The 23,858-nt window shown below is 41.5% G+C and overlaps 1 protein-coding gene across 4 annotated transcripts in view; it reads left to right on the top strand.

Moving 5' to 3' along the window:
* Positions 1-1,120: 1,120 nt before the first annotated feature.
* The window catches only part of PTPN2 (protein tyrosine phosphatase non-receptor type 2), a 62,846-nt gene continuing 40,108 nt past the window's right edge, over positions 1,121-23,858 (top strand). For 2 of the 4 annotated variants that reach the window (XM_079784088.1, XM_079784087.1), the window contains exons 1-2: positions 1,121-1,371; positions 15,383-15,473. In XM_079784088.1, the coding sequence (XP_079640214.1) occupies positions 1,303-1,371; positions 15,383-15,473 (160 nt within the window). In that variant the 5' untranslated portion in view covers positions 1,121-1,302. The remainder of the gene's footprint in view (positions 1,372-15,382; positions 15,474-23,858) is intronic. The other 2 variants (XM_079784086.1, XM_079784089.1) reach the window with 2 other exon arrangements.

Raw genomic sequence — 23,858 nt, 5'->3', positions numbered from 1 at the left:
AACCTCTACCAGAAACATAATCAACATTTCTGGAATATTTCTGATCAGTATCAATGAGATAATCTGTCAAGTGGGCCCTCTCCAAACACCCCACCCCCACTTCCAAAGAAGATCGGATCTGCATGATAAAAACCCTTGCCATCTTCCTTACCTCCAGAAAAAGAAGTCCTGGTGTGAAGATAATCCTTTCCTTTCTTTGTTAATAGGTCCCTTGCCCCACTTCCCTTTCTAACCCGCCCCCCCCTCCCCGCCCAACCCTCCATTTTGTATCTACCCCTCAGACCGCCCTTCTAATTGCTAGATGGGATGATGCCCAATTCATTGTTTAATAAAACCTATTTAGCCTGGCTGGTGTAGCTCAGTGGTTGAGCATCAGTTTATGAACCATGTCACCGTAGGATTCCCAATCAGGGCACATGCCCCCCCACCCCCACCCGACGAGGCCTCAATCCCCAGTGGGGCATGCAGGATGTTTCTCATCATTGATGTTTCTCTCTCCCTCTCTGAAATCAGTAAAAACATTTTTTTAAAAAGCCAATTTAGATTTTCAAATTTACTTAGCTGATTTTTTTTTAAAACAAACGTCACATTTCTTAGGGAGACAACATAAATTATAACCATATGAGTTTACCTACAGGTAACACTAATTTTTAAATTGCATAACACAATCTGTATTCTCCCTAATTCCAAGAGATGTGGCCACTCCTTGAGCGATAGTGATTTGTCATAAAACCCTGAAGCATTAGTAACAGAGCTGGCATCAGGGCTGATTAATATTCTCCAGGAGGGCTGAGGAATTTCTTTCCAAAGTTGGACACAAGCCTCTAGACTGATCTAGATGATGTTTAAAATAAAGCAACGGGAAAGCAAGAACGCAGGGGTGTTAAGGCACTTCCTTGGCCTGCTCCATTCACGCGAACCTCGCGGTACTACACCTCCTTCCTGGGGTCATTTCTAGCGAGTCCAGGGTGCGGGCCTCCCCCAAGGACCCGGGACAGCAACCTCTGGGTGGGTCCCCTTGGCTCCTCCCCTCTTCACCTAGCACCCGCCCCCCAGGACCACGCCTCCCCTATGAGACCCAGGAGTCCCACCCCGCAGCCGCCAGACTCAGCGACGCGATCCTCAGCGCGCTGACGTCTGACGCTCCAGGTACTTTCCCCGCAGCCGGTCCGGCTTGGCGTGGGGGCGGGGCGGAGCGAGGAGCGCGCATGCGCCACAGCGCCAGCACTCTCCCCGGATCGTGCGGGGGCCTGAGCCTCTCCGCCGGCACCGCTCCACTCGCGCTAGCTCGCCCCAGCGGCCATGTCTGCCACCATCGAGCGAGAGTTTGAGGAGTTGGATGCTCAAAACCGTTGGCAGCAGCTGTATTTGGTGAGTCAATGGCTCGCGCAGCAGGCGCGGTACTCCTCCGCGGACCCAGGCTCGCGCCCGCCGGCTCCCTCCCGCGTCCCCCGCCTCCCGCTCAGGGCGGAAGTGGTAGCGCGCGGGCCGCGTCAGGGCTGCGCCTGCGCCGACCGATTCTCGGTTCCCTTTTGAAAAAAAAAAAAGGCTTTAATGAGGTGTGTGTTGGGGAGGGCGGGGGATGTTTCTCGGAAGCGCAAGCGCAGAGTTAATTCTGGAAGGCGGCACTACAGCGGCGTCTTGTGGCGCGCGCGGGGGTGCCGCTCGGCCCTGGGGCCGGGTGGGGATGAGGGTAACCGCAGGGCCGGTGGGGATTTGGTCTGGGCCGGCGGTCCGAGAGGCGGCCGTAACTGTGGGAAGGGCCGGGATGGGGCGGGGGGTGGGGGTGAGGGGAGACCACCGGGCTCTGGGCGCTCACGGCCGGGAGCGGACGCTGCTTCGGTTTCGGATTGGGCTTCGCCGTCCCTTGCCCGGCCCTGTGCCTGGTTCTGTTCCCAGTTACCTTTTCCGCGGGCCGGGTGTTGCGTGGCCGCGCGGGCAGAGGCCGGCCGGGTCACCCATTTTCTTGCCGAGGTGGTAGTGTGCGTGGTACCTGGGCCTCTGGAAATGGGAGTGACTGAACCGTGGTGGTGGCGAGCGCTCCGGGCGGTCAGCAGTCTTCGTTTTCTCAGAGAGCCCAGTAGCTCGGCGTGTGGACCGACCTCCACGGCGGTTCCCGGAATGAGACGAGGCTTTGGTTGTATTAAATGATGAGGATGTCATCCTCTTTTCAGGTTTCTTTACTGAGGCCCACTTTACATGAACAGTAAAATCTTATGTATGTGGTTGAGCTTGTTTCATAAATGTATACGCCTGTGCAAGCACCACTCAAGTCAACATAACCTTTCAAAAAAAAAAAAATAAATGACCTTTCCATCACCCTAGAAGGAACTGTCATGGCCCTACTCCACCCCATAGGCTACCACGATTTTGATTTCTTAGCATCATAGCATGGTCTTGCCTGGTCTGGAACTCATGTAAATGGACTCATGTAGTTGAACTCGTGACTAGCTTCTTTAGCTCAACTAGAGAACCTTTTAATTCAAATATAAATTTATTTTATTTCTTTTAAAATGACCTAATTGCCTTTTCTCATCTGTTTAATTATTAGCATATAATTCCCAAGATTGAATTGAGTGTGAGTTAAAATGCTGTTCCTACTGGTTTGTTCACTCTGTGTGCAGTAAAAGAAGAAAAGCTTTCCTGTAAATCTTGATGGTCTTGGGTTTTTCCCCATTCCATTTAATTAGATGACAGTAAAAAATGTTTTCTTTGTCATTATGTTCAGAATGTAACATTTTTCTCTTGAACACAATAGCGGGAAGTGTAATATTTTAATTCACATGGGTATAGAATATGTTAAGATAGGGCAGTAACTTTAAAGGACTTTTCCAAATATAGAAAATTTTAAATGCAAATTCTGGTAGGAATCCGTGAGAGCCTGCCAGCTGTGTCTTTTCCAGTTACATTTGTTTCAGCAGAGACTGCTGTCTCCCAAGTTGCTAGTCATATATCAAAGTACAGATTTGAGAAGAGAAAGGTGAATGTGACAAGTTAATTCAACTTAACATTTTGGTTGAGCAGTTTTATATGTATACACATGCTGTGAAAATTATAATCCCTCTTATCAGAAAACACTAAAAATTTCACATTTAGTTTTAAGGAGTTCAGGAAGCCCTTCTATGCGACCCTGCTAGCAGTTGAGAACCGCTGCTGTAGAGCCGAAGACCATCGGAAAACACAGATATTTACATTACGATTCATTAACAGTAGCAAAATTACAGTTATGAAGTAGCAACGAAAATAATTTTATGGTTGGGGGTCACCACAACATGAGGAACTGTGTGAAAGGGTCGTGGCATTAGAAAGGTTGAGAACCACTGGCTTAGAGGAACAAATCAAGGCAGCCTTCTGCTGGGGGTGGTGCTGGCCCTTGGGAGAGGAGCGAACTGCTTGCCTTCTAGCTTGGCAGCACACTGTCAGCGACCCTGACAGGAGGCTCTGAAAGGGTCGCACCAAATGTCCCAGAGGACGTGTGCTTGGGAAGCCAGTGCCAGCAAAAGGAACAGATCAAGGCAGTCCTCCACTGGGAATGGCACAGGACCTCCGGAGGGGTGCAGGTGCATGCCTCCTCCTAGCTCTGTAGTTGCCCGCTGCCTGAAACCCTGACAAAGGAGTCTTCTGTTGGGGGTGGTGCCTGCCTACCCTGTGATAGGGGGGAAAGATTGGCCCTTGTTCCAACACCACTCAGTTCAGTGATCCTCTGAGAGTCTGTCTATGGTTGCTTCAGTAAAAGAGCACACCTCAGGTACCTATTGGGTGCAGCCAACAGTCCTTTATTCCTAACTTGAGCTTGGCAGGTTGGTGTCGCCGTATTTGGAGGACGGGGCTAGTGCACTTTCTCCAGCTGACCTCAGCAGCTGACCTCCCAGATCTCTGGAACTATGCCATCCAGATCTTCTCTTTATGGCTTCCATATGCCCTGAGCCTCCTTCCCTCTGTTAGAGCTCTGGGTGAGTTCCCAAGAGCAAGCTCCTGTGCATTGGCCCTTTAGGAGAGCACCTGGGATTCTAACAGACTCCCTCCTCTTTCCAGCGAACAAAGTTCCCACTTATTTTTGCTACCAGATGCTATGCAGCCTCCTCTTTGATTTTATAAATCAAAGCTATCTTATTCTAAACTACTTCTCTTGCAATGTCTACTACATTTTCTCCTACTATTGTCTAGTCTTAGTGTTCAGTGCTTTTACATGGTTGCGCAGTCTCCAGTATCAAACGCCTTGACTTTCCTTGAAAATTGTCTGCTTTCTCACACCTTTGGAATCTACACATGCTGTAGATGCTCTGTGCCTATCTTATCTATTTGAGAAACATTTTCATTTTCAAGACCAGACTCTAGGGGAGAAGGGTAAAAAACAAAAACAAAACAGAACTATACTCTAGTCTCCTTAGGCAAAGTTATATGCTCCTCCTCCTCTGATTCCTGAGCCCTCTATATTTTATTAGAGAATTAGTCACGTTGTTTTATTATAACTGTCTATTTGTTTATCCTTGAGGGTTGCCTCATTTTTCTTTGTTTCCTCACTATCTGACATGTTAGATACTTAAGTATTCACTAAATAAAAGACTAGTGCTCTCCTTTAGAAGTATTAGCACTTGGTTTATTCCAACTCCCTCATTCACATCTAAGGAGACACCAATTCAGAATAAGGTTGTGACTTACATAAAGTTATATATATTAGTGACACAGCTTCGACCCAAATCTAGTGTTTGTGATTCTCATTTCAGCATTGTTCTAATTTGCCAGTGTGACACCATCTACACTGCTTTCTTCTTATGGTCTAGTTGAGATTAATGGCACTGAGGGAATCATTTAAATTTTTGATGGCAAGGAGTGAATGGAATGTGTTATAAAGGCAGAGTCATTTTGGGACTGGAGGCCTTTAAAATAGTACCTGGGATCCAAGGATAAGACTGGATTTCCAAGTCCCCTGAAACTGTGCTGAAGTGTGTGTGTGTTGCTTGGTTATTTAGTTTCTATGTGATTCCATAGCTTTTGTCAGATTCTTAAATCTCTGTGACTTTTCAAAAGATAAGGACCACTGCTTAAGGGAAAGGAGCCTTGGGAATGGTGCCCCAATAGAGACTACATGACTAAAAATCATATTGTTCTGCCTTTGACATACATTCCAGTAGGTTAATGATACTTATAATTAAGAAAATCCAGATAGTTACATTAGTGCCCTAGTCTTTCTGGCTTGCCTCTTGTTTAATATCTTGATTTTAACAGAATCTTCAACAAACTCTTTTTTTTTTTTTTGCTTCTCCCAGATCATTATTGTCCACACAGAATTCCCTGTTTGCAGTTGGAGAATTATTGTCTTGCAGTCTCCTGCTGTCCTGTCTCTCTGCCTGTTCCCTTTGTTCTTGTCTCTGCTCATTCTCTTCTAGAAAGTAAACTAGCAATATGGACAGATAAGATCTAGAAAAGCAAGATTATAATTAACATAAGTGGGCTCTTCACTTTATCAAATAAGTATACATATGATTTGTTTCCCCTGGAAATTCCTATCTAGATTCTCTATGCTCTGATCCCTGTGGTAGTTCCACTGAATGCTCCATTAAAGTCGTTATTTCTTTTTGGTGAGCTGTTAGGGGCAGATAATATTTAAACCAACTAGTAAATTAGGACTTTTGATAATACCCTCCATTACTTTGGATAATAGTGACTAGCCATATGCTAAGTCAGTTTAGCATAGAAGAGTTAAAACATAGTAGCTGACAGCTGAGAAAGACATACAATTCAGCAAACTAATTTTGAAGATTATAACTTCAGATTCTACTGATTTGAGTAAAATACTAAACTTTTCTGTTCCATTGTTACTTGGAATGATGTTCTATCTTGTCAGGCATTGTGCGAAATTGCCATTAAGAATGAATTTAGTGTTGCCCTAGCTGATTTGGCTCAGTGGATAGAGCGTCAGCCTGCGGACTGAAGGGTCCCAGGTTCGATTCCGGTCAAGGGCATGTACCTTGGTTGCGGCCACATCCCCAGTGGGGAGTGTGCCGGAGGCAGCTGATCGATGTTTCTCTCTCATCGATGTTTCTAACTCTCTATCCCTCTCCCTTCCTCTCTGTAAAAAATCAATAAAATATATTAAAAAAAAGAATGAATATAGTGCTATTTCATTTTTTGTAGTGCTATTTTAAATGTATTTAATATAGTGTTAATGTTCTATTTATGGTAGAGTAATAGTAATGGTTGTAGATTGTAAATACCTTTTGAGACCTTTAAAATGAAACCTGTGAAAGAGAGAAATGTCCAATGTATATAAAATCCTCCAAAATTTACCATGTGACTTTAGGGGTTTTATAGGCCCCCTAAAGACTGTTTGAGGTTGATGACCTACAGAAAGAAGGTCAAGAAACTGATTTAAGATTAGATACTTTTATCTATGGATTTCTGTTATCTTTTCAAATGTGATAGTTTCAAGTCTTCTAATTCTTTAACAATCCAGTATATCTGATTTAATATACTCTTCATTCTATCAGTTTCATTTGGTTCATGTCACTCATATGTAACTTTAATTCAAACTGCTTTCATTCCTCTGCAGAAAAATCTCAAACTGAATTTTATTTCTTCTTTCACTGTATTTGAACAGTTTTATACTCTGAAAGCTATCAATTCCTCTTAACAGTTTACTTAATCGTACTTCTAGGAATTCCTTAAGTGGGTTGGAGTAAGGTCATATGGCTCCTAGAGTGTGTACCACACTGTTCCTAGTTAAGGGCTGGGGTAACCTTAGAAAATTGTAGTCACTCCATGACGATAGGAATTGCTTCTGTGATATTTATGTTTTAACCAGTGAAGTTACTAAACAGGTTCACATTTCAAATCGGAAAGTTTTTATTTTTTAAATCTCTATTGCTGTAACTTAATTTCCATCATTGTTAGGATGAAATAGTTATTTCATAATATTTTATTAAATAATATTTTTGCACTTGGTACATATCTTTGTTCTATATAGTGCACAAAACTTTATGTCCTTGTTGTACTGCGGAGTGTTCTGCCTTGAACTGTTGTGGTGGAACAACAAATAAGAATTAGGGCCCTAACTGGTTTGGCTCAGTGGATAGAGTGTCGTCGGCCTACGGACTCAAGGGTCCCAGGTTCGATTCTGGTCAGGGGCATGTACCTTGGTTGCGGGCACATACCCGTGCGGAGTGTGCAGGAGGCAGCTGATGGATGTTTCTCTCTCATTGATGTTTCTAACTCTCTATCCCTCTCCCTTCCTCTCTGTAAAAAGTCAATAAAATATACTTTTAAAAAAAGACTCTTTAAAAAAAAAAAGAATTAGGAAATTGGAAAAGAGTAATCTATTAATTTTTAATAAGAAAAAACTAGGACTTTAAGATAATCCCAAATAAATAGATTTTTCTATTTATGGGAGAACATACCTAAAATTTTTTTTTTTATATTTAAGGTCCCTAAGTGAATCCTGCATTATGTGATAGTTAAGCATTCACTTTTTTAATGATTATTTCTTTATTTTTATTTATTAATTTCCAAGAGAGAGAGAAACATCATGAGAAACATCGAATTGTTTGCTTCTTGAATGCACTGCAACCAGATTGAACCCACATTCTGGGTATGTGCCCTGACTGGGAATCAAACTGGCTACCTTTTGGTGCACTGGACAATGCTCCAACCAACAGCCACACCAGCCAGGGCATTGTTCACTTTCTTTTATTAGTCAAATGTTTGTGCATATACTCTGTCTAAATATATTGTGAAGGGACCATCAAGTATGAAGCTAAATATCCTGCATTCTTCAAAAACTATTATTTTAGACTAGAGGCTCAATGGACGAAATTCGTGCAAGGGGCTCGGCCCTCGCAGCCGAGGCAGCTGCCTTGGCTCGCAGCCCCAGCTTTATCCGGAAGGACGTCTGGAAGGTCGTTTGGCTGTCGGGTCTAATTAGCATATTACCCTTTTATTATTATAGACTAGAGGCCCGTTGCACGAAATTCGTGCACCGAGGTGGAGGGTGTGTCCCTTAGCCCAGCCTGCACCCTCTCCAATCTGGGCTCTCTCTCACAATCCAGGACTGCTGGCTCCCAACTGCTCGCCTGCCTGCCTTCCTGATTGCCCCTAAGCGCTTCTGCCTGCCAGCCTGATTCACCCCCTAACCCTCCCCTGCAGGCCTGGTCCCCCCCAACTGCCCTCCCCTGCAGGCCTGGTACCCCCCAACTGCTCTCCCCTGCAGGGCTGGGTCCCCCCCAACTGCCCTTCCCTGCAGGCCCGGTCGCCCCCCACTTCCCTCCTCTGCCGGCCTGGTCACCCCTAACTGCCCTCCCCTGCAGGCTTGATTGCCCCCAAATGCCCTCCCTTGCAGGCCTGGTCCCTCCCAACTGCCCTCCCCTGTTGGCCATCTTGTGGTGGCCATCTTGTGTTCACATGGGGGCAGCTATCTTTGACTACACCTTGTGTTCATTTAACAGTTAAATAGAATTCATTATTAAACCACTCGTTATAATGGATATGTAGGTTATTTTTATATATCCATTAGCTATTATAAACAATGCTGTAATGAATAACCTTCCAAAGAAGTTGTAATGTACATATACTTCCATTAGTAGTTTAAGAAAGTGCCTGTTTCCCTATTCCTCCATCTACTCAGTTATATTATCAAACTTTTTTATTGATTTGAGAGATAGAGAAACAAACATCAATTTGTTGTTTCATTTATTTATGCATTCATTAGTTGATTGTTGTATGTGCCTGACTGGGACGTGAACCTTGTCGTATGGGGACAATGCTCTAACCAACTGATCTACCCAGCCAGGGGTCAAACTTTCTAAAAAATTTTTTTGGTTAATCCTCATCTGAGGATATTTTTCCTTTTTTTTTTTAGTAGCTGAAGGTCTTTTATTTTTTATTATCTAAAGTTTTACATAATCTACTTTTTCTCCAATTGACCCCGCCCCCAGCCATTCCCACCCCGGGCAAGCCCCCACCGCCCCAGTGTCTTTGTCCATTGGTTATGCTAATATGCATGCATACAAATCCTTTGGTTGCTCTCTAACTCCCCACCCCCTGCTCCCCTACCATTTGTCTCTAGATTGATCTATTCTTGTTCATTCCATTGGTTTTTAGGGAGAGTGGAAGAGAGAGGGAAAGCCAGAGAGAAACATAGATGTGAGAGAAACACATCGGTTGGTTGCCTCCTGCATGAGCCCTGACCAGGGTTCAGGCCGGGGAGGAGCCTGCAACCAAGATACGTGCTGGAATTGAACCTGGGACCCTTTGGTCCACAGGACGGTGCTCTATCCACTCAGCCAAACCAGCTAGGGCAGGGTTCAAACTTTTTATCTTTATCTAATAGACCAAAAATGGTCTTACTGTGGTTATAATTTGCAATTCACATGAGTGAAGTTGAACAGCTTCTCTTATTTTTAAAAGCCATTTGTATTTTTTTTCTCCTTTTGATATGTAGGAGCTCTTTACATATTAAGGAAGTTAGGCCTTTGTCATATATTGCAAATATTTTTTAAATTTATTGATTATCTTTTGACCTTGTTTATGGTATTTTTTTCATGAAGAAAATTTAAAATTTTATGAAATCATATTTATCAGCCTTTTCTGTTTTTTTTTGTGCCATGACTTACAAAGGCCCTCTCTCTATTCTATCATTACAACAACTAGTGGCCCGGTGCACAAAATCATGCACATTGAAAGGAAATTAATGAGAAGAAATATTTAAATATCTCTATTCACCCATTTTTTATAATAGAAGTGTCAACCAAATTTCATGATCGACAATGACAGATCGAAACACACATGTGATTGGCGCCAGCAAGAGCTTTATATTTATATAGATAAACTTGCTTAATTAGACCTGTTCTCTGATTTAGCTAAACTTTTTCCAGCCCAGTGAAGCACACCAACTTCTCTTTCAGGTAATTGTCAGCAACACAGCAGTAAGTATCAACATGAAGCAGATTATTATTGTAGATCACGCAGGGAGAACCAAGGGTAAAATATTTAACTGCAGCAGTGTTTGACTATATTCTGAGCAGTAAGAAATCCTGAAGTAATTTTCAAGGTCCATTATTTTTTACTTCTTTTCAGTTGGGTCAAGTTTCTAAACTTTTTAAATCTCCATTTTCTGGCTAATGAAAAGAAAATAGGATTCCACTAAGTCTCCTATCTAGCTACTCCAGGACTTCTGTGAGGATCAAATGAGTTGAGGCACAGGAAAACACTTCACAGACATTTGGTTACAGTGTAAAATGTTTGCACCTGGCTATAAAGCAAGTCGTGTTCCTGGGGTGAAGAAACTCCAAGGGAGGCTAGTCGCTAGGGAGAGGAAGCCAGGTGTTGCTAGGTGATGTCATTACCCGGTGCCCACAGCCACCATTTCTGGGCTGGGCTGGGTTGTGCACTGCATTTTGTGACATGGGGTCTTGGGAGAGTCAGCTGCAGTTTGGTGGGCTGTTGCTCCAGGGTGGTGGTGGGGCCTGTGTCCCACTTGGGGGAAGCCGAATGTTGCTTTGTGGGCGCCAGGTCTGCAGTGCTGTTTCTCTGTAAATGGCCAGTGTGCCTTACAGCAGCTCCTGCGTTCAGCGTCTGCCCCCTGGTGGTCAATGCACATCAAAGCGACCCGTCATTCCACCTTTGGTTGATTTGCATATTAAGCTTTTATTATATAGGATTTTTCTCCAGTGTTTTCTTATACAATTTTGTGTTTTAATTTTTTTTATGTTGAAATCATTGTTCAAAAAGGACTTTATTTTTTTTGGTATAAAGAATGAGGTAGGCATTCAATTAATTTTTTTGTGGTAAAATATATATAACAAAGCCTGACATTTTTAAGAGTATAGACCAAATACAATGTTGGGCAACCATTCCCACTATTTCCAAAATCCTTTCAGCACCCCAAACAGACACACTGTGCCCATTAAGCAATAACTCCCTATTTCTCCCACCCCTAACCTCGACTTGAACCAATATATCTTATGAATTTGCCTGTTCCAGGTACTTCATACAAGTAGAATTAAACAATATTTGTCCCTTTGTGTCTGGCTTATTTCACTTATCATAATGTTGTCAAGGTTGAACCAAGTTATAGCCTATATCAAGTTCATTCCTATTTATGGCTAATATTTTTTTGGTACATATGTACGACACACATTTTGTTTATCTATTGATCTGTTAGCGGACCTGGGTTATTTCCTCCTCCTGGCTATTGTGAATAGTGCTGCTGCTGTGAACATGATGTGCAAATACCTATTGGAGTTCCTGTGTTTTTTTTTTTGTTTGTTTGTTTGTTTGTTTTTAATATATTTTATTGATTTTTTACAGAGAGGAAGGGAGAGGGATAGAGAGCTAGAAACATCGATGAGAGAGAAACATCATCCAGCTGCCTCGTGCACACCCCCTACTGGGGATGTGCCCGCAACCAATGTACATGCCCTTGACCGGAATCGAACCTGGGACCTTTCAGTCCGCAGACCGATGCTCTACCACTGAGCCAAACCGGTTTTGGCTGGAGTTCCTGTTTTAATTCTTTTATATTTGGATCTAGAAGCGGAATTGCTGGATAATATGGTAATTCTGGGTGTAGCTTTTTGAGGAACTGCTTAAACTGTTTTCCATAGTGGCTGCAACATTTTACATTCCAACCAGCAATGTGTAAGGATTCCTATTTCTTCACATCCTCACTAACATTTGTTACTTTCCATTTTTAAAATTATAGTCATGTTAGTAGGTATGAATTAGGCTCTCATTGTGGTTTAGATTTGCATTTCCCTAATGACTAAGGATGTTGAGCATCTTTTTCATGTGCTTATTGACCATTTGTATATCTTTGCAGAAATGTCTGTTCAAGTCATTTGCCTTTTTTTTTCTTCATTTAAGACTTTTATTTTTTTAGCGCAGTTATAGGTTCACAGCAAAATTGAGGGGAAGTTACAAAGATTTCCCTGACTCTACACATGCATAACCTCCCCCATTATCAGAATCCCCTACCAGAGTGGTACATTTGTTAAAATTGATAAGCCTACATTGACACGTTATAATCATTCAAAGTACATAGTTTACCTTAGGGTTCTCTCTTGGCATACATTCTGTAGGTTCGGACAGTGTACACATATCCAGCATTATGGCATCAGCAGAGTATTTTCACTGCCCTAAAAGTCCTCTGTAATCTGCCTATTCATTCCTCCATCCCACCCCCAAATCCTGGCAGCTGATCTTTTAATTGTCTTCATATATTTGCCTTTTCCAGAATGTCATATACTTGGAATCATACAGTATGTAGCATTTTCACATTGGCTTATTTTACTTAGTAATATGCATTTAAGGTTCTTTAATATCTGCATGGCTTATTTCTTTTTAGCACTGAACAATATTTTATTGTCTGCATGTACCACAGACTATTTATCCATTTCTCTACTGAAGGGTGCCTTGGTTACTTCCAAGCTTGGGCAGTTATTAATACAGCTGCTATATACATTGTGTGCAGGTTTTTGTGTGGACATAACTTTTCAGCTCGTTTGGGTAAATACCAAGGAGCACGATTGCTGGATTATATGGTAAGAGTATTTTTAGTTTTATAAGAAACCACCAAACTGTCTTCCAAAGTGGCTGTAACATTTTATATTACCACCAGCAATGAATGAGAGTTACTAATATTCCACATTCTTGTCAGTATTGGGTGTTGTCAGTATTCTGGATTTTGGTCATTCTAATAAGTGTCTTTGCCTATTTTTTTTTTTAAATATATTTTTATTGACTTTTTTACAGAGAGGAAGGGAGAGGTATAGAGAGTTAGAAACATCGATCAGCTGCCTCCTGCACACCCCCCACTGGCGATGTGCCCGCAACCAAGGTATATGCCCTTGACCGGAATCGAACCTGGGACCTTTCAGTCCGAAGGCCGACGCTCTATCCACTGAGCCAAACCGGTTTTGGCTTCTTTGCCTATTTTTTAATTCATTGTCCTTTTGTTTTTGAATTGTAGAAGTCCTTTATTCTGGTTATTAATCGTTTGTCAGATATATGATATGCAAATATCCCCCCCCCCCCCATATGTGGGTTATCTTTTCACTCTATAGGGTCATTTGATACGCAAAAATTCTTAATTTTGATGAAGTCTTAATTTATTTTTCTTGTGTCACCTGCACTTTTGTTGTCATAATTTAAGAAACCATTGCTGCCCTGGCCGGATTGGTGCAGCGAATAGAGCGTCGGCCTGAAGGATCCCGTGTTTAATTCCGGTGAAGAGCACATGCCTGGGTTGCAGGCTCCATCCCCAGTGTAGGGCGTGCAGGAGGCAGCCGATCAATGATTCTCTCTCATTGTTGATGTTCCTATCTCTCTCTCCCTTCCTCTCTGAAATCAATAAAAATTAAAAAAAAAGCAACCATTGCTAAATCCAAGGTCATGGTCTATTTTTTTGTTGTTGTTGCCTGTGCTTTTAGTGTCTTAATTTGAGAAATCATTGCCAAATCCAATATCAGGAAAATTTTCAAACCCTGTGTTTTCTTTTAAGAGTTTTATAGTTTCAGGTCTTATATTTAGGTCTTTGATCCATTTTTAGTTAGTTTTTGTGCATGGTTTATGGTAAAGGTCCAACTTCATTCCACCAGAAACCTAAAGTAGTATTACACTTAGTGTTTCAACCTTAGAAGCAATGCATTCAAAATTGGGGGTGGGGGGTGGGCAGGGGTATTTCTATTTGACTATAGATAGGAGATCCTAACCAGTGGAATTAGATTTAAAGAAGAAACAAAAGGTATGAAGATATAAGAAAGATGAAGTATAAGGAAGAGACAGAATTAATTACACTACTGATATGGAGAAATTCAGAACCAGCTACAAAATACTAGAGAGCTCAGCAAGATTGCTGGATGTGACAGTAGCATTAAGAAGTCCACAGCAACAATTGTGAAGTGTGTGTACAGTATGTGTGTGTCTTTTTCTGTGTGGTAAAATGCATTTTCCAAAATGGCTGTACCAACATATTTTGTATCACACGTGCTCTTTGCACAATGTGACTGAGATTCCTCCAATTGAGAGTGGATCTGTATTCCCTTCTCTTGCATTCATTGGAAGGCACAATGAATAAAAACATGAACTAAAAAGTTAACTGTTTTATAGCTGGTAGCAGTCATGGCAGGCAAGGGAACCCAGAGTAAGGATGTTCATCAAGAAATTAGTTAAATAATTTATTTGTGCTTAATTTCTAGAACTATCTGGTATCTGACTTTTAAAATGCTTTTTCTCTCACATGTGTTAGTGTGGGGGGAAAAAGCCCAAATTAAATGTTGCTGTTAATGCATACTATTTTTTGGTAAGTTTCTGTTTTTACCTGAATTCTTAGAATTATCCTATATAATAAAAGGCTAATATGCAAATTGACAGAACTGCAGAATGACCGGTAACTATGATGCGCACTGACCACCAGGAATGCAGATGCTCAACGCAGGAGCTGCCCCCTGGTGGTCAGTGCGCTCCCACAGGGGGAGTGCCACTCAGCCAGAAGCCGGGCTCACGGCTGGTGAGCGCAGTGGTGGTGGCAGTAGCCTCTCCTGGCTCTGCGGAGGCGCTGATGTCTGACTGCCCACAGGGAGTGGGCCTAAGCCGTCAGTAGGACATCGCTCAAGGGCTCCTGGTCTGTGAGAGGGCGCAGGCCAGGCTGAGGCCTCCCCCCACCCCCCCACCCCCCCACCCCCGTGCATGGAATTCGTGCACCGGGCTTCTAGTATTTCATATGAAAGAAAAAACCTACTGATGTTGGATACAAATATCTGCACCTAATGCAGGCATAACCTCACAGAATTTCTTCCATAGTGGAATACAGAGAACCACAAGGGTCCTAAAATGTGCCTCCAGCCTAGTGGTTGTTGCTAATCATTTATGGCTCCAGAAATAAAATTTGAGGCTATTTCTGGACTCAAAGTAAAAATTATATGACATGAAGATAAAAAATAGATTACAATTTTAAGATAGAAACTTTGAAATATAGTTAGATAATATTAAGAGTTTAGTCAGAAATTTGAATATGATGTAATCTTAGGTACTTCATTGCATTCTATGTGTCATAAAATGTTTAATGTTGCCTTATAGGTGTTGAATATAGTATGACAGTAAATAAATATATCAAGAGCAAAGACTTTGGTGCCTGAAGGACCTTGGTTCAGTCCTTGGGTCTGCCACTTACTAGCTTTGTGACCTTTGGTAGGTTGTTTAACCTCTCAAGTCATTCCTTGCATTGGTATTGTAAGAATTGAATGAGATAATGTATATAGTGTGTTTTGCATAGTACTTGGCATATTACAAGTGTTCAATAAGTGTTATTTTTTCCTGGCTGGGAAAGTATCTGTTTTGCTATATAAAATTTAAGAGGAATATTAAAATATATTTTTGTTATTTTAAGGAAATTCGAAATGAGTCCCATGACTATCCTCATAGAGTGGCCAAGTTTCCAGAAAACAGAAATCGAAACAGATACAGAGATGTAAGCCCATGTAAGTACCTGTGGGTTTGTGTGCATATTTATGTTTGTTGGTTTGTTTCAGGAGGCAGGATACAGTGAAAAAGAAGGTTTGGTCAGGGTTGATAAGTATAGTAATATTAAATATATATGTGTATATATATATATATATATATATATATATATATATATTGATTTTTAGAGAGAGAGGAAGGGAAAGGGATAGAGAGAGAATAGAAACATTAATGAGAGACATCAATTGGCTGCCTACTGCACTACTGCACACCCCCTACTGGGGATCGAGCCTGCAACCCCAGCATGTGCGCTGACCAGGAATCAATCCGGTGACCTTGCCCTAGCCGGTTTGGCTCAGTGGATAGGGCCTTGGTCTGCGGACTGAAAGTCCCAGGTTCGATTCTGGTCAAGGGCACATGCCTGGGTTGCAGGCTCGATCCCCAGTAGGGGGCATGCAGGAGGCAGCTGATCAATGATTCTCTTCCATCATTGATGTTTCTATCTCTCTCTCCCTCTTCCTTCCTCTCTGAAATCAATAAAAATATATTTTTAAATAAAACAAAAAACAAAACCAGTGACCTCTTAGTCCTGGCTCAACACTGGACCACTGAGCCACACCAGATGGGCAGTAATTTTTTAAATATTAATATAATACACATTCTTGGAAGGAAAATTGCCTATAATTATTTTGTCCATATAGCCACCATTATTTTGATGTATCTCCTACCAATCTTTTTTTCTTTTCATATGCATAGTTTTTCTTTCTTTAAAATAATTGTAGCCTTATATGTGTGTATGTGTATACACATGTATACTTCCTTTTCATATTATTTTGTATACTTTATTGTTATTACTTTAAAATATTTATTGGTGTAGTTTCTTTCTTTCCCTCCAAACTACAAAAGTAGTCTCTTTTCTGTGGAAAACTTTTAAAACATAGAAATATGTAAAGGGAAAAAAACCACCACAATCTAAAATAAAACCTTTTGGGTTTGCAATCTTTGGATATTTTTTCTTTGTAAATCTATACATATATTCTTTTAAATTTAAAATTATAATCTTACACATACTAATTTGTAGCTCTTTTTCTATTTAAACATTTTCCTATCATAAACAGTCTTTTCAATGGTTCTAATGGTGGCTTTTGGTATGCCATTCTTTCACATAACACTTTCTCTATGAGTCATTATTTATATTTGATACACACGAACACACGATTTTGTTAACAGTTGTTATACCAGGGTTTTAGAATTAAATATGCATTCAGATACTAAATATGCATCTTAATTCCTTTTACATCTGTATTTACATTCCCCTTTTCTCTTATGATATTGTTTATATACACCTTTCTCTCTCTCTCTCTGGCTTTTGTTTTATTTTTCTTGCTCAGTCTTGCCAGAGTTTGTTACTCTTATCTAAGAACCAACTTTCTGGCCAGGCACAACTTTCTTTCTTTTTTTATTTTATTTTATATATTTTATTGATTTTTTACAGAGAGGAAGGGAGAGGGATAGAGAGCTAGAAACATCGATGAGAGAGAAACATCGACCAGCTGCCTCCTGCACACCCCCTACCGGGGTTGTGCCCGCAACCAATGTACATGCCCTTGACCGGAATCGAACCTGGGACCCTTCAGTCCACAGGCCGACGCTCTATCCACTGAGCCAAACCGGTTTCGGCCAACTTTCTGTTTTAATACAGACATTTAAGATAGTATATTTTCTTCGTAGTAGTTTTTTTTGATGTTATTATTATTATTTTTTTTAATCCTCATTCGAGGATATTTTTTTCCATTGATCTTTAGAGAGAGAGTGGAAGGGAGGGGTGGAGGGGGAGAGGGAGAAAAACATCCATGTGAGAGACACATGGACTGGTTGCCTCCTGCACCTGGCCTCACCAAGGGGCCAGATGGAGTATGCAATGAGATACATGCCCTTGACCAGGAAGAGAACCTGAGACCCTTTGGTTTGTGGGCTGATGCTCTAATCACTGAGAAACATTGGCCAGGACTCTTAGTAGTAGTTTTTTTACAAGTTTTGATAGAAGTAGTATGTTACATGTATGTTCTCCTTTAAATATTTTTAAGTTTCCATGAATTATCTAGAAAATTTTATATATTCCAATATGGGAATTTAAAATTTTTCATTAATAATCTATACTTTAATTGCATACATTCAAAGAACATGGCCTGTAAGACAGTAATTCTTAAATTAAGGTTTACTTTATAGCCTAGTCTATGGTCCATTTTTTATAAATATTACATGTAAGTCTTAAAAGAATGTGGACATGAGGATCTACTATTTTTATTATTAAACTAGAGGCCCGGTGCACGAAATTTGAGCACGGAGGTGTGTGTCCCTCAGCCCAGCCTGCACCCTCCAATCTGGGACCCTTCAAGGGATGGGTCCTACCCCCCCGGTAGGATCGGGCCTATATGGGCAGTCAGACATCCCTCTCACAATCCAGGACTGCTGGCTCCCAACTGCTCGCCTGCCTGCCTGCCTGCCTTCCTGATTGCCCCTAACCACTTCTGCCTGCCAACCTGATCACCCCCTAACCACTCCCCCGCCAGCTTGATTGATGCCTAACTGCTTCCCTGCCAGCCTGATTGCCCCTAACTGCCCTCCCCTGCAGGCCTGGGTCCCCCCTAACTGCCCTCCCCTGCAGGCTTTATCGCCCCCAACTGCCCTCCTTTGCAGGCCTGGTCCCTCCCAACTGCCCTCCCCTGCTGACCTGATCCACCCACAACTGCCCTCTCTTACAGGCCTGGTCCCTCCCAACTGCCCTTCCCTGCTAGCCATCTTGTGGTGGCCATCTTTGTCCACATGGGGGCAGCCATCTTGTGTGTTGGAGTAACAGTCAATTTGCATATTACTCTTTTATTAGATCGGATTAAGCTTAATTATATGGTCCAAATCTTCTATTTCTTTATTGATATTATTCATCATTATGAATTTATTGATTATTTCTTATAATTCTATTCATTTTTGCTTAATATATCTTGAAGCTATTTTATTAGGTAAATAAATCTTAGCTCTGATATTGGAATTTGTAATCAGAATAGCTATGCCATTTGCTGAAATTTGTGTGTGTTTTTTAAGAGGGAGAGAACAGAGGAAGCCTGGAAGTTTTCTTACTTTGTCACACCTAGCAACTTACTTAAAAATATGTTTATTGATAATCTTGTTTTGTAGCAGTAAGGGACTGTGGATTATCTAACCTGCCATAGTTTCTGTATGTCAGTTTAAGGACTGGTGCCAAGTTAGAATCATGTGAACAACACTGTTTAAAAATACAGATTTTTGGGCCCTGGCCCGGTAGTTCAGTTGGTTAGAGTGTTGACTTGATACTGTAACGTTGCTGGTTTGATCCCTGGTCAGGGAACATATAAGATAAGGCTCAACCAATGAATGCATAAATAAGTGGGGCAACGAATCGGTGATTTTCTCTCTCTCTCTCTCAAATCAATATATTACTTTAAAAAATACAGATTTCCAGTTTGTGGGTGTGTGTGTCTCTGTCTCACACACACACACAGAGACACACACACACACGCCTTCTCCCCAGACACATTTTCCTTGCCTCTCACTTTCTCCTAAGCTCCAGGGGCCCTTCTTTTGCCTCTGTAATTTGTTCCCTGAGCCCATGCAGCTTACCTGGCTCACTTCTTCCAAGGTCCTTGTATGATAATGCTAAACAACTTCAACTTTTCATAAAACTTGTGGAACTATTAGAGAAGGGAGTGGAAAATGGACTTGCATTATACAAAGATTAATCTGGATACCACGTGGAGAATGTATTGAAGTCAGACTAGAGTGGAGATAAAGAGACTAGTTAAAGGTTATTGTAACAACCCAGGAAAAGAGTAGTATGGAACTAAACCAAGCTAGTATGAACAGAGTATAGAACAGATTTGAAATATATTGTGGAAATGGAATTATGATTACTTAGTCACTAACTTGATGTGGGAGCTGAATGAGAGAGGACGGAGTCTGAGTTTCTAGCTGCAGCAAATGTATGAATAGTGGTACCATTTATGAATATGTGGAATAAAGCCAAAAGAGCAGTTTTTAGTATTTGGACTGATGGATTTGTGTGAGGGAGGAATGCCAACTGTCTAGTTGTACTGAGTCTGAAGGGGCTAAAGGACATCCAGACAGAGATGCGTGACTTACATAAATGGCTTGATAGCTAAGAGAAGAGATTTGGGCTGCAGATGAGATTTGGGGTCACAAGCAGAGAGATGGTGACAATGCACAGAAAATTAGATCATTCATACAAGTGTTAGGGTGAGAAGGAAGGAGACTCAGAGACAGAACCCTGAAGAAGAAAAACAATGGCAAACTGAGGAAAAGAAGCTCTGAAAATGGGTGATCAGCCAGAGAAGCAATAGCAAAATTTAAAAAATATGTGTGGTGTTATGGAAGGAAGACGTGGTCAACAATGTCAAAAGTCAGAGGGATAAATAAAGAAGCCAATGGAGAGTCCCTCATTGCATTTGTGAACTAGAAAGCTACCAGTACTTTAGAATAAAAGTTAAAGTGGGGAGTCGGGTAGAACCAAGGATGGAAAGACAAATAGTGTATTCTTTTAAGACTTTGTTTATTCGTATGTTGTGTGCATGCTTGTGCAAGTACATTTGTCCATGTAGGTGATAAAGTAAGTGGGGATATGAGGGTTGTGATAGAAAACAATTGGAACACATTTATATAATAAGGGAAAAGAGTTATTAGTGAGAAAGAGGTTGGAGGCATGAAGAGTGATAACAGCGAGTAAGGTCCATGAGGAATCAGGATACAGACCAAGAACAGGAGGAGAAAAGACTTTTCTCCTGGGACTTCAGGAAAGAAAACATGAGTACAAATAGAAATAAGTTTCCAGGTGGCAGAACCTGAAGTTGAAGAGTTCTTTCCTGATTTAAAATTTTGTTCTGCAAAATCGAAGGCAGGGTTATAGCCCAAGAGCAGTGGGAGGGAGGGGTGGGGTCTGGGTGATGGTTCGCTCAAGGAAGAGCCCGAGTAGAATGACAGTGGGAATTAGCCAGGACAGCAAAGCAACACCAGGCCCAGCTAATACAGGAATCTACCCAAGGCACACACAGTAGCCCAAAGGTAAGAGAAGCTAAATGACTGAATATTTCAAGGTTGAGGTTTTACAGGGTGGGTACAATTTAAGATCCACATAAATTTTTTTTTTAATATGTAAGAACAGTAAGAAAATTATTAAATAATAAGTAGGGTAGGGAAGGAATGTACTACAATAAAGGAAAAAGTCAAAGAACTAAACATCTTAATGAAGTCAAAGAGCTGGAAAGACAGAAAGTAGCCCTCAAGGTAGTAGCATTTACTATTTCACGGATGAAGATGACTGAAGATTGAGAGCCAAAGAGGTCAAGAACTATAAAGCAAGCACCTATGGTTCTTTCCCAGAGACACGAGTACACCCAGAATGAAGAAGGTACTGGGAGAGGAGAAGGGCAAAGAGAAAAAGTGAATGGCATCCTTGGCACTCAAGCCTTCAGCAAATGTGTGTGAAGAGGCTTCGAGACAGGGACTATGAAGTCAGGAGCGGATCGATATAAGAGCAGCTCTTGGATAGATGTGTCTGGACAGCAAGAGCCTTGGAGGAAATCATTTTAATTTGTAAGTTGAAAAGTAATGGCTTAGACTAGGAAATCCTGTGGTTATGTGGGAAGCAAGAACGAGCAGACTCCACCTGAGAGATAGAAAGATAGTTTACTAAGGGGAGAGTTAGGCTTCAACTAGGATGAAGAAGTGGGGAGAGGATTCACTGCCTGGCAGAGTGTAGCTCCAGGGGACACTGGAAGAAAGGCAGCAGGGAAGGCCAAGTGGCAGGAGGAGGCACCCAACAGCATTTCCTCGGAGGAAGAAATGCCTCTTCCTAGGAAAAAAAAGTAAAATAAAATTTAAAAAGGAATTAAAGCCGGGCCACGGTGGTTCAGTGATTAAGTTTATTTTAGGAATATAAGGGTGGCCGAACATTAGAAAATCTTATAAATGTAATTCAGCACAGTAACAAGGTAAAAGAAAAAGCCATTTGAATATCACATTTCTTGCAGAAGAATGATTTAAAGTCAGTTCTTGCTCATGATTTAAAAACAAAACATGTAGCAAACTGGAAATAGAAGGGACCTTCTCTAACCTAATATATGTAAGAGACAGGAGGTCACTGTTTGATTCCTGGTCAGTGGATAGAGCGTCAGCCTGCTGACTGAAGTCATTCTGGTCAAGGGCACGCACCTGGGTTGCAGGCTCAATCAACAACCCTGGTTAGGACATGTGCGGTAGGCAACCAATCAATGATGTCTCTCTCACACTAGTCTCAGCCTGCCTCTCTCTCTCTCTCTCTCTCTCTCTCTCTCTCTCTCTCTCTCACTTCCCCTCCCTTCCACTTTCTAAAAATCAATGGGAAAACAAATCCTCAGGTGACAAGTGAATGAATGTAATATGCAGATTTTCAACTGGGGGGGGGGGGTCAGTGCCCCTAACTTCAGCATTCTTCAAGGGTTACCTGCATTTATAACTACGATTATCAAGACAAGGTGTTGGTAGAAGGATAGAAGCATAGATTGGTTAAACAGAATAGAGAACCCAAAAATAAGAATCATAATTTGGTGAACTGATTTTTGACAGGTGCCAAGCAATTTAATTGAAGGATAATCTTTTCAACAGTTGATACTGGAGCATTTGGACATCTAGAGGGGGAAAGTTAATCTCACACCATAAGAATTAACTTAAAAGTGCCAAGCCAGTGTCGCTCAGTGGTTGAGCATCAACTTACGTATCAGGATGTCACTATTTCGATTTCCCGGTCATGGCACTTACCCAGGTTACAGTCTCGATCCCTGGTGGAGGCCGTGCAGGCAGCAGCCGATCTATGTTGATGTTTCTCTCTCATCGATGTTCCTATCTCTCTCCCTCTTCTTTCTTCTGTCTCTAAAAATAAATAAAAACATTTTATTTAAAGTGGGTCATAAACTTCAATGTAAACTGTAAAGTACAGGGGTGGGCAAAAGTAGGTTTGCAGTTGTACAAATAATTAAGCAGTCATATAAGAAACTCTGTGTTTCACATACTCACAACTATAAACCTACTTTTGCTTATCTCTGGATAAAACTTTTATATATTTGTATTGATTTCAGAGAGAAAGGGATAGAAAGATAGAAATATCAATGATGAGAGAGAAACATTGATCTGCTGCTTCCTGCATACCCCACACTGGGGACTGAGCCCACAACCCGGGCATATGCCCTGACTGGGAATCGAACTGTGACTCCTCGTTCATAGGTCTATGCTCAACCACGGAGCCAGGCCAGGGGCCCCTGTATAAAACGTTTTGAAGAAAAGAGAAAATTCAGGACCTAACGCCAGGTGGAGTTCTTAACATGATACCAAAAGCACAGTCCAGAAAAGAAAAAGATCAATAAATTGCACTAAGCCCAAATTAAAACTTTTGGTCTGTGAAAGACCCTTTAAGAGGACAAAAAGACAATGATAGACTGGGAGAAAATATTTATAAACTACCAGGAACTCATATCTAGACTATATACAGAGCTCTCAAAATTGGACAATTGAAAAACAGTCAATTAGGAAATGGGTAAAGGGGTTGCACAGAGGATCTTTGTGGTGATAAAACGTGGACTTGATTGTGGTGGTTACAAGAGTCTACATACTAGTATGTGATAAAATTGCATACAACTGCACACACACAAATGAGTGCCTGTAAAATAGAATATTGGAATAAGGTCTGTGGGTTATACCAGAGGCTTTCTAGATTTCTGAATTTGATGGGCAAGGGCACTGGGCAAGGTAGTGGGAATATATGGTGAACTTAACAGGGTCTCTGGCTACAAAGTGATTAACCCTAACAATGAAGGCTGCAAATTGGTGGAGCCTGCCGCTGTCTCATGGGCTAAGTGGATCAAAATTTTGCCATAACAGTAAGCATCTTTTTATCAGAGGCCCATAGTGCAGCCACAACTCACTACTTGGAAAGCTCTGCTGCAGAGTACTTACACTGGAGACTAGAGGGTGGAGGACCAGAAGTGTGCAGGGAAGGCACTTTTAAAGTCAGGGGAAACCTGGCACATCTTCCAGGACCATCAGATACACTCAGAATTGGGGAGGTGGGAAAAGAATTGGGGAGGTGAGACGTTGGTTGTCTATATATTAAAATACATACAGATACATAATGAAGTAAAAAATTTAAATTCCTGTAAAATTTTAGGATATTTTAGGACTTTTCAAGGAGTTTTACACTTGATACCAAGTCGGGTGGTTTTTCCTGAGCAGGATGCAAGAGTGGTTTCTTTCCCAGGTTCTTGTCCGGGTGGATTTGAAGAATGAAGCCACAAACAAAGGGTGGTAGATAGATGAAAAGGGTG

Source organism: Cnephaeus nilssonii (assembly GCF_951640355.1).
Source record: "Cnephaeus nilssonii genome assembly, chromosome: 11".
In the NCBI taxonomy this organism is placed as follows: domain Eukaryota; kingdom Metazoa; phylum Chordata; class Mammalia; order Chiroptera; family Vespertilionidae; genus Cnephaeus; species Cnephaeus nilssonii.
This window is presented reverse-complemented; position numbering and strand designations above follow the sequence as displayed.